The 10,936-nt window shown below is 36.9% G+C and overlaps 2 protein-coding genes across 5 annotated transcripts; one reads left to right on the top strand and one right to left on the bottom strand.

Moving 5' to 3' along the window:
* Positions 1–1,316: 1,316 nt before the first annotated feature.
* LOC105568246 (pre-mRNA-splicing factor CWC25 homolog) lies at positions 1,317–3,997 on the top strand. Of its 2 annotated transcripts, XM_012023743.1 has the most exons (7): positions 1,317–1,434; positions 1,559–1,659; positions 1,756–2,095; positions 2,477–2,637; positions 2,737–3,345; positions 3,477–3,667; positions 3,761–3,997. In XM_012023743.1, the coding sequence occupies exons 2-7, from the start codon at positions 1,642–1,644 to the stop codon at positions 3,873–3,875; spliced, it is 1,434 nt and encodes a 477-aa protein (XP_011879133.1). In that variant the 5' UTR covers positions 1,317–1,434; positions 1,559–1,641; the 3' UTR covers positions 3,876–3,997. The 2 variants fall into 2 exon arrangements, with proteins under 2 accessions (XP_011879133.1, XP_011879132.1); XM_012023742.1 differs by having other exon boundaries at positions 1,317–1,659.
* Positions 3,998–4,021: 24 nt separating this feature from the next.
* On the bottom strand, positions 4,022–10,847 carry LOC105568244 (probable phosphorylase b kinase regulatory subunit beta). 3 transcript variants are annotated; one of them, XM_012023740.1, is made up of 19 exons: positions 10,672–10,847; positions 10,276–10,354; positions 9,729–10,191; positions 9,199–9,555; positions 8,939–9,136; positions 8,709–8,847; positions 8,302–8,579; positions 7,995–8,009; positions 7,267–7,497; positions 6,952–7,139; positions 6,773–6,888; positions 6,247–6,389; positions 6,028–6,160; positions 5,797–5,939; positions 5,383–5,585; positions 5,169–5,306; positions 4,846–5,086; positions 4,398–4,505; positions 4,022–4,328 (listed from the first exon to the last, which is right to left on the bottom strand). In XM_012023740.1, the coding sequence occupies exons 2-19, from the start codon at positions 10,311–10,313 to the stop codon at positions 4,149–4,151; spliced, it is 3,312 nt and encodes a 1,103-aa protein (XP_011879130.1). In that variant the 5' UTR covers positions 10,314–10,354; positions 10,672–10,847; the 3' UTR covers positions 4,022–4,148. The 3 variants fall into 3 exon arrangements, with proteins under 3 accessions (XP_011879130.1, XP_011879129.1, XP_011879131.1); XM_012023739.1 differs by lacking the exon at positions 10,672–10,847 and adding an exon at positions 10,559–10,662; XM_012023741.1 differs by lacking the exons at positions 7,995–8,009; positions 10,672–10,847 and adding an exon at positions 10,559–10,662.
* Between the last annotated feature and the right edge of the window lie 89 nt (positions 10,848–10,936).

Genomic DNA, 10,936 nt, shown 5'->3' with positions numbered 1-10,936 from the left:
TTCGTGACAAAGAAAACCAGGGATTAACTCGTTCTCCAACAAGGTTTTCAATCTTAAATGGACAATGGAAAAGTTTCATAAACTAATCCAAAGTCATATTTCCCGTAAATTCTAAAAAGCTCTACCACTCATTTCCGATATGTTGAATAAATTTAATAAAATATTAAATGTAGTAATTATTTTATCATGACCTGTCCATTTTAAGGAAACGAATCTACAAGATATATTTAACTACGATCTACAATCTACGTTCTACTATCTACAATCTACGATTTACGAGGTGCAGATTCGTTTCCTTTAATAAACAAAATTCGCACTCACCGACCTGACGCACAGCAGCGGAGTTGTTGTCTATCTGTAACACAAATATAAAATTTATATTAAAAAACAATATTTAACAAAATAATTTTGCAAAATATAATTTTAACGCGTATCTGACTTTTTATTTAGTTAGATTTAAATATCGTGAAAGATTTACCGCAAAAGATCTTTATCTTAATTTTTTAATTATTTTAAAATTATGGAGAAATAAAATGACTCAACAATAAACCGGAAAACATTAATTTTACAAAACAGGAAAAATAATATTTACCGTAAAGTTGCTCCGCCGGCGCCTGAAGCCTCTCCAAAGCCTCCTCCTCCTCTCAGACTGTCCTCTGGCACACTCGCGAAAACACTAAGATCGTTCGTGCGATTCTACACTCCCGATTACAAAGCTTTGAAATGTCTTTATTAATATCTTTATTAATTAACGAATACTATACGGCACTCCCGAACGCGATGGGTACCTTTGGTTGTCCCGTCTTTAGGGTCTGTACTCTCTAAAAATTAATCAGTGCATCATTACTGTAAATCAGTGAATATTCATTGTTTTCAGTAATAATCCACTGAGTGATTTTTAGAGAGTAACCCTTCAGGGTACTTAAGCCCCTCCACCACGACAAGGTAGTACCCGAGGAGGGGATTATCAACAAGAAACTGTGCAATTATGTGTATAATACTTCAAATTATGCGATATTCGTCGCGACAAATCACTGTAGAAATTAACGATGCGATTTGACATCCATTTTTAGTTTATTATCAATGATTATTCTCGTTTCGAAAAATCTATAACACTCTCGTATTACCGACATTTTATGCATGCAGCACGGAACACAACCAAAATTGGGCACTGCATTACCCGCTTGAAAAATGGGCGTAGAACGGACACGCACCAAGTGGAGACTTTATCGGCAGTGCTTGAGCATGGGTGTAGCGAAATAGTTCCAAAAATGAAAATGGGCGTAAGGCGCTGAAATCAGCCGAGCGTAGGTACAGGGAAAATAGTGTAAAAAGAACATAAAACGCTACATAACCTGACGGTTGAACGGCGTTTTCGTGAAAGGAAAAGAGAACAAAAACTTGATGTTTCTGTTTTTATCAACCAAAAAGACAGTAAGAGAAAGTAGAATAAAGAACCAAATAACAGGATGCAACAAATGAGAATATGAAAATGCTGTGAATGATTTATATGTGTTGTTTATCACATCAAAAAGCTGAATATTTTTCTTAATTGCAGCTGTATATATTTGAATATTATCAATTGACAATTATTGTGAAAGTTTTTTCGAGTATTTGCTTATTACTGTGCAACACGACAAGATGGGAGGCGGAGATTTGGTAAGTTTGTCATAATCTACTGAGATTAGAATGATACCAAGTCAAATGTGTTATTTGCTCTATTTTTACATAAAACACACCCACATAACTTTACAGAATTTGAAGAAATCATGGCATCCGTCTACTATGAAGAATATGGAGAAGGTAAGGAAGGCGGAGCAGCAAAATGTCCAGGAGACTAAACGGATAGCCGAATTGAAGAAGGAGATTGAAATGGAGAAGGACATGGAGGACATAAAAAAGTACGCCATCGAACAAGGTGTGATAGAGAAAAAGGATGATAAGAAATTGGACTGGATGTACAAGGGGCCGAATCAAGTAATCAATAGAGAGGAGTACTTATTAGGAAGGCCAGTTGATAAGGCTTTTGAGCAAATGCAACAGGCAGAAAAAGATATCGAGCTGAATAGGATGCCAAAGAATCACGTTGAATACGGTAAATGTATATGTTTAATGCCCGAGCACGCACTCGTGCGTGCACACCGAGACCCATTTTGTTGATTGAAACGAAGTTTGTGGAGTAATTTGATCAAATCATTTTGTTGACCAAACATGTAATCCGATAGTATAAAACAAGAATTAAATTTTGTTTCATCCAACAAAATGCATGGGTGTGTGCGTAACTGAGTGCGCAAGTTCTATGTCATATTACTGGGTTTTGATTAGTTATTATTTAAAAGCAATTGTAATTGTGACATTTTTATACTAAAGTTCAATTTTGTAATTTCTCTTTTGCTGTATATTTAGCTTAATGTATATATGTATATTGTAACATGTGTAAGTAAATAATAGATATATATCTTTTGTATAATATCAGAATGCATCCCACCTTCACTGCGATTTTTCTCTGGCAACGAACAAGTGGATCTGGCTAGAAAAATACAAGAGGATCCTCTGTATGCTATAAAGAAGAAAGAAATGGAAACTAAGAATCAGCTTTTGAAGAATCCTGTTAAATTAAAACAACTTAAGGAGTTGGTAAGTGGATGCTAATATATGTATTTACTTTTTATGTTGAATATTTATTAACACTTTTGTTATTTATAACAACTTTTGTAATTTATGTAAATAATTTAGCTGGAGAAACAATCGAACAAGAGTAAAAGTCAAAAGAAAAAAAAGAAGTTGAAGCAGAAGGATAGTAGCGAGGATGAGGCTAGATTGGATATTTTGTTAGCTACTAAATATAAACAATTAAAAGACAATATTAGTGAAAAGGACTTGCTGAAATCAATGAAAAAAATAAGTCACAAACAAGCGAAGAAGTCCAAAAGGCATCGTGATTCTGACAGCGAAACGGACAGCAGCAATGACGATACTTCTATCAAAGAAAAATGGTACAAACGACAAAAAAAGCGAAGAGAAAGTACAAGTGACAGTGACAATGACAGCGATAATAGTAACAGTAACAAGAGCATCACTAAATGTGAAAGGGAGGATAATAAAAAGAAATATGATAGAAAATATTCGAGAAATGACACAAAAATAGACGACAGTAAGAAAGAAGTTAGAAGAAGAAAATTGAGTGAAGACAGAAATCCGAATTATGAGAGAGGCAAAAAGTATAGAGATGAATATGACACAAACAGTAAACGACGACGGTATGACAGTAATAGACAAAGAGATGGTTCAAGAAATAAATACGGTGATGAAAAGAGATATTCAGTGGAGAAACAAAATGATACAGTGAGTATGAGAAAACTCTCAAATTTTAATGATGCAAAGTTTTAAATTAAAATATTCGATTTTAGTTATCTAATAGCAACAGACTACCAGTCGTTAAATCTACTTCTAATACCGATTATTTTAAATTCAAGGATAGAAAAGAAGAAAAATACAGATCAAAAGCAAGATCGAGTCTTACTGAGAAGGAAAAGGAACAACGGCGAAAAGAGATGATGGCAAACGCAGTATGGCGTGATAAAGAAAGAGAGAGAAACGTAAAAATATACCGCGAGCAACAGAAGAAGGAAGAGCAAACTACATCGTACGATAAGGATTTTATCAGGTACATTAGACGTATCTTACGTTCAAATATAAATTTTTGTAATATACTTTTCTCATGAAATAAATTAAAATTGAAACTGGACGTTTGTTGTAGAAAACAATTGGTCGTCGCGACAGAAGTGGGTACTATCGCATCTAGAATTAAATCTAACATTAACAACATACAACGTTCCGGACGAGCCATGGATACAAATTTCGCTAAAAGATGACTTTTATGTCCGATTACATGAACTTTATACAATTATACATATAGTACTGCGATTTTTATCTAGAAACTATACATAAATGTAAAAATATTAAAACATATTATTATTACCTGGGAGAGTAAAAATTTTAGTAGTAAATCTTCGCCGGATTATTGTATCATCGCTTTATATGAACGTATAATACATAACGAAATGTATATTGCATCTATATACAATACTTCCATGCTAACATTAAATAATAGTCTCAAATTTAATTTCAATAATTGACTCATATCATTATGTAATTTTACACATTTCTCGAGGCGATTCAATGACATCACTGGGATCCACAATAGTTGTCACGCAGCCGCCTGTAAGAACATTATTAACTATGGCCCTAGCAAGATATCCCGTAGTCATCGAATAATGTGCGGAGAAGAACGACGATTTGTCATCGATATTAGATAAATTGTGATCCTGTGAAGACATAGCAATATAGAAGTTTTTGAAACAATAGATTAACACTTATATGTATGCGTGTATTACCTTGCAGTACATGATAAAACTATCTTCCACAAGCTGATTGAGATCTAATTGTTTCTGAAAACTTAATTCTGGATTTCGAAGCAGAATAGTCGACATGATACTCAAAAGCTGTAATACAATTGGAATAACATATTTATTATATAAAATAAAAATTGCAAAACTAGATCCTCGTATTCTTTTTTTCTCTTTCTCTCACACACACGCACACACACTCTACTTTTATTTTTTCTATATATTGCTTTATATTTCATCTCTTAATCTTAAATTTCACTGCATATCTTTTGCTTTACACTTTTCAATATAAGAGTGTATTAATTATTTTGCAATTTTTACGAATTTTTTTAAATTATTCCCAAATAATGTTTTAATTTGCTGTACATTTTTGCCGTATATATACAATAATAAATGTAAGAAATAAAAGTAGGTATAAGAAAAATTGATCACTTACTTCGATTATAATTTGACGATATTCTGGTAGCTGTATGCGATGCAATAAAGATTCTACGAGGAGGGCAAATGTGAGCTCAGAACGAGTCATGCTGGACAATGTGGTTTGCTGAGGAAGTTCCTGCCCGTTCACTACGATACCACTAGGACAACGCATCAAGACTTCCCACACTTGATTATAGAAGTGTGCTGGCACTCTACACAAGCAACCTTCAATTTTTCGGCGACCGAGCACCGTCAGGCTGTTGGCAACAGACAATATAATCAATGAACATTAAAAAGTTAAATATGATGGGTAATTTTATTAATTATAAAATGACATACTTTTCCTCATGAGCCCACTCCTTTACCGTCAACACTTTAATAAGAAACTGTCGGACTTCATAAGGGCTGTAATTTTCAATCGGCTTGGCATCTTTCACAAACATTTGCAGGTAAAGTTTCATCGCCTCCAAGACCCATCTAAACATTTGAATAACAGTTAAGTGTTTTCGCACAGCAACGATTAAAAATGTTATTGAATGCAGTTGTTCTGTACCCGATGCGTATTTTTAATATCCCTTTGAACATCTCTGGATTAGTACCAATAAGTCGACCGCAATACAATAGAATTTCTTGTTGGAGCACAGCCTGCACTGTATTGTGCGGCTGTATAGTGGAATACATCACCGATTGTATTTCCGCCGGCGTCATGGGTTTGTCGAATACCGTTTCTTTCTGCCCAATCACTCCTACCGCGATCTAACATCATTAATAATATACTGCAAGAGTTAAAACATTGAATGTAGAGCCAGTTTTTCCAACCTCTTGGTAAGCTAATAGTTAAATTATGTCTCTCTTAGTTTTGACTTTAACTTGAAGGAAAAACAAAGACATACATATGATTTAACTATTAGTTAACTTATTAGAGAACAACCGGCAACAACCCATAGAGTTTACATGTATTTAATACCTGTTTTCCTTTGACTAGTACACCCGTGATGAAAGGACTAATGCTGTCTACTGTATGATTCAACAGACTACTGCAATAGCGTACAGCCATCCAGTACCTTAAGGATCCAGCTTGTTGATATAATGATCTCAAATGATCACGAACTGAAAAATGATAAAAATACCCGATTAAATGCAGAAGATAACAATAAAAGATGAAGCTGAGTAAGAGGGGAAGAAAGAGATCAAATACCTGTCACTCCATTGATTTCGTAACTAATCCCTTCTCGTTTTATCAGAATGCCGTACAACTGGCACTTGGCATACAAGCCGATGTTATTGCGAAGTTCGTTTAATATATTGCCATGAGATTCATTTAACATATACTAAAAAACAGAATACCGGTTGTTAGTTATGGATGCTTTCATTTGATCAGGGATTTTTATGTAGTGCCTTTAACATGATTTCGTACAGAATAATCCTTTACGCTTTCGGAATAAGCAATGGCCTTCGGGACGTCCGTGAGACTCTGATAGCCAATATAATCATGCTGCAATTGTTTAAACTGTGTCAAGTCCAAGTTTGTTTCCATTGTATTTACAAAGTCCAAATGTTCTGTGTATAATTAACATGAATTTTATTATGAACATGTTATATTCAAAATCAAAATGACACATATTTCTTTTTACAATTTGCTCAATCGTATGTTTAAAGGATAAACGTCTGTTTGAAAGAAATTGTTTCTCACTTTGTCTAAAAAAAGTGACTCAACAGACATCGACTTTCACTTTTCTTATTAGTCAGAAGTTAAATATTATAAATTATACAATTATTATATTTTATTATTATTCAAAAAATGTCAAAGCATGTAAATTGTCATTTAAAAGATCACTCTAGACTTGGATAGGAAACTTACTAACATTAAAACCGAGCCAGTTTTTTTCACGAACTACTCACTTTGTGCAGAAATCTTAATGAAATCTTATATGAAATATTACCGATGCAAGAAGACGAGATCAGATTTTGCAGTCGGCCAATGCGTACTTTCGTCTTGTCACAGTAGCCTTTCTTCAACATCGCAAATAGGTCTAACATCTTTTTAAATTGCGGATCTCTAAACAAATTTTTCCCAAGATAAGCTCATTTTCGTGGCCAATTGATAAATGTACAAACTTACCGCATGTGTTCCTCCCGTATCAAAAGACATACGGTGGGTCGACCAGAAAGGCGCCAATACTTGCCTACGAATTGTAGTTCCGTTTTGATATCGTCGATCAGTAGAGCCATATCCCTATATAAATAAAACTCAGACACTTCGAAGATCAAAGGGTAGCAAAGCACTGTCATACCACAGACTCTGTATATCTGTACATGCAAAAGAATTCGTCTGTCAATGTTATTTCACATATCATACGATAAATATATCATTGAATGATGACAAGCACGTGCTTTTTAGTTTTACTTCTTCAAAGAAAGAAATATAAATCCATACCTTGCTTGTACCTAAAGAGCCTATTGGCCGTGCGGGTCGTCCCTGGAGATCCAGCTTTTTGTTCACTCCTAATTTTTGGTAAACCTTCACTAGCTGGGTAGACGACAGAATCTGAACAGGCTCAACTTCGTGCGGCGTTTGCGTCTGAATACCATACGTCGCCATCATGGCTTGCAATCGCATAGATTCTGCGATCAGCACTATTTGTACTACCAGGTCGGTGTGAGTGCCCTGATATACAAACGTACAGCAGTGCTCATAAATCACGGCGTAAGAATATTTCTCGAGTCACATGATAATAAAAAAAGCATAGACTCTGCGATCAGCACTATTTGTACTACCAGGTCGGTGTGAGTGAGTGCCCTGATATACAAAAGTATGGCAGTGCTCATAAATCACGGCATAAGAATATTTCTCGAGTCGTATGATAAAAGCAGTAATTAATTTCATTTCATTTATTTTATTATTTTAACTAGCGTGTATGTGACTCTGTATAAGTTCGTGATAAGCTTGAAAATATGAGGCAAATAACAAACTGCAAACAGGAAACACGTGTTAAATACGTTTCCGAGTTAATCTTGATCTTTTCTCTACATCTCATCACATGCTGAATTATAATAACGTATTACTTCACTCATAATACGTTAAAAGACAGAAAAACTAATGCATGTTACATTATACTGTACTATCATACTACAGCAGGCATATACTTTAATTAAATTACTTACAATAGTGGGCTTTGCCTGTGTAGAATAACAAAAAATTATTAACTTTTGCACCTAAGTTATGAAAATTAATTACCATAAAGCAATTAAATATCTTTCAAAATCATTGCGAGCTGGTATACACAATTTGTTTTAAAAAGTTACATAATGGGTTACTTAATTCCAGAAGGAAGGTGTATTAAATAGATAACTGTTTATTTTTGGAATGTTACGACTCAAGTCAATCAAAGTGATAGATTAACACATGTATAGATTAAAAATATAGAACTTATATACTTGAGATATATATATATCCCTTTTTCTCTTTTACCTGGAAAGCGGAATATCTTCCTGCTCGCCTCGGACGATTATACGATGGAAGGTATCGACGAATCGGATCTAATTCGTTGATGTGCAGAAGGCCAGCGGTAAGTAGCTGTGCAATTACAAACATAGCTTGATTCCAGAGATATATCGGCGTAGCTTCTTGATCCACAGACTTAGCGCCTCTCCCTTCGTCGCTAGGTAGCCGATAAGCGCTGCACGGCTCATTCCTCTCGGCTTCCAAATTTTCCACAGGCACGTAATAGCACATAGGAATCACCGGATCTACATCACGCGGAATAAATCTTACTTATGTCTCAGTTATACGATTAACGAAGATAATTTGCAAGATACTGTCTGCGTTACAGGTATCGCTCGGATAAAGTTAAAAACGAAACGTTATTGGTCAAACACCTCCATTCGAATCCTTGTACATTCTTGCTTTCAATAAATTTTGATACTCTTCCACCTGCTCCGTCAAACTTTTGAATACACCATCTATTATCATGAAGATATAAAACAATGGCCATTCACACTCGATATTGTCGAAATCCTGTTGAGGCAAAATGTCAGTTGCTCTATTAGAATTTAAAAGTCAATTTCTCGAAAAAGTTGACCGCGACGAATGCCGCGCGTTTCAGTACCTTGATCTCCCCGGATTTGTAATATCGTCGCTGTTTGTCCTCCAGTACCGTTTTATAACCGTCCCTTCCGAATCGTTTGAAACCATAATTGCCTTTCAGTCTGCGGACTATGCTCGCTTTCGTTTCGTCGTACAGCACTTCTTCGTGCGTCGCAAAGGCAGGGAAGGAGATCGTTGGCAGCAGGGCCGCGTCCACGCTCTATAAATCACGTACCTTTGTAACGATTAGTCTGAGCGTTTTGCACAACTGAAATTGCTTACTTTCGAGCAGGATTCTCTCGGAAGCATCGTCTCAAATATACTACGGTTGCGATTGTGAGCGTCAATATCGACGTATATCACAGACCAAGATGCGCCTTTCTCGCCGAACAAGTTGCAGCCGTTAATCGCCTCCAGGGCGCTTTTCGCAATCCCAATGGAGCTGGCGTGAATCTCGGGCGTTCCGTCGTTGTATCGATTCCCGCGTTCCCACATACCGTAATCCGGCGTGCGGTATGCCCTCTCGACATAGTACACCAGGTTTTGCACAAACGCCACTTCGTCTTGTATATATATAATTTGTAGACCGGAGGAGATCATTTGCACCAAGAATATCAGGTAAAGAGATACGACGTCGATCTACAATGGACGCAACAAATATTAATTGCTACAATAACTGATGAAGACTATAAGGTAAGTCCTGTATTATAAGATAGGATTCTAATGCGAGATATCAAACATCAACGTCCTGTCTCGGCTCTTGTATCCTTTATTACTTACAAAATGTCTAACAATTATTACTGAATGCCTACCTGCAAATGATGATACGCAGTGTCCTTGTAAATCTCATCGCCCGTGTCCAAATGGAACTTGCAGTGCAACGCATAGCGGTCGCATTGGTTCTTCTTGAAGAGCTCTATTCTGGAGGACTGTTTTATCCAACACTCCAGGATGCCCCGCATGCACTTTATCGCGGACTGCCCCAGCTCGTACGACTTTCCACGATCGTCGTCTATGCGCCTGTACGCCTGGTACAGACTCCACACGGCTGCGGCGCAGTATATACTTTCGCGCACGCTGCCGACCTTCCGATCGCTCGAGACCTGCGGGAACAGGCCGGTTATGCAGCTCTGGTAGCGCAGCAATTGCCTCTTTACGATCCCATAATATATGTCCAGTTGTTTCACCGTGTCCTCGTAATTGGATATCTTGAGGAACATTTCGGCGTCTATGTCTATCACGCTACCTTGCCGTATATTTCTGATCTGCGCGATCCTGCAACAGGTGAGATCGATAAGCCTCATAGAAAGTATCTTATCTGCATTATCCCCCCCCCCCTCCCTCCCTAAGTTAACAAACCTCTTTGCGTTTGACGGCGTTGTCACTGAAGTCGTCATTTTATTCAAAATACAAGCGAGCTATTTCTGACTCGGTACACCTGCAGAAAAGCACCTAGTGTATATAGAGGCATTTCAAAATATGCTGACAAATACCGCGGGTCTACAGGTTGCATATGCTATGAATTTTCGGTATTGTCAGTGCATCTCAGAATATCGTTGAATTATATGCGATTCTATAACGACGTAATGTTTCACCGAGCTACTCAATTTCAAAAGCAAATGTACTTAAATTGATATTTTACATGCGAGATTTACTTGGATGGTCAACAAGCAACTTTTTGCCCTTGTGAAGTTCAGTTCGACATTGGTTCGATGTTATTGGGTCAGAGATCATCGGGGCTCTATATATGCATACCAGAATTCGTGCTGCTTGGCACTTGTTGCGCTTAAGGTGCGTTCCGTTTTTCACGCACGCTGCATTATGTGAGAGACCGCGACGTCGCCCGGAAGAACGGACCTGTAGTTCAGCCAATATCAATTGGCCGTTGGGACAAACTGGAGCATGTTGGCGCGTTTTCCTTCCACCATGCCTCTACGTCACTGTTGGCCGCGTTGGCGCCCTCTGGAGTCAGCGGCCATTAACCGCAATAATAATAATAATACTTGCATGCATGTTTTCG

This window comes from Vollenhovia emeryi, unplaced genomic scaffold, assembly GCF_000949405.1.
Source record: "Vollenhovia emeryi isolate VEMERY1.0 unplaced genomic scaffold, V.emery_V1.0 DF939130.1, whole genome shotgun sequence".
NCBI classification, from domain to species: Eukaryota; Metazoa; Arthropoda; class Insecta; order Hymenoptera; family Formicidae; genus Vollenhovia; species Vollenhovia emeryi.
The sequence above is the reverse complement of the archived record's forward strand: the minus strand, read 5'-3'. Positions and strand labels throughout refer to the sequence as shown.

Bases quoted from the DNA above. Each gene is read 5' to 3' on its own strand.
- LOC105568246 (XM_012023743.1), top strand. The intron at 2,096-2,476 runs GTAAATGTATAT...GTATAATATCAG, and splicing joins AAAGAATCACGTTGAATACG to AATGCATCCCACCTTCACTG. The intron at 3,346-3,476 runs GTGAGTATGAGA...TTTAAATTCAAG, and splicing joins TGGAGAAACAAAATGATACA to GATAGAAAAGAAGAAAAATA.
- LOC105568244 (XM_012023740.1), bottom strand. From the start codon at position 10,313: ATGACGACTTCAGTGACAACGCCGTCAAACGCAAAGAG. The intron at 10,192-10,275 runs GTTTGTTAACTT...CACCTGTTGCAG, and splicing joins ACGCCGTCAAACGCAAAGAG to GATCGCGCAGATCAGAAATA. The intron at 5,940-6,027 runs GTATTTGATCTC...ATCATTTTTCAG, and splicing joins CGAAATCAATGGAGTGACAG to TTCGTGATCATTTGAGATCA.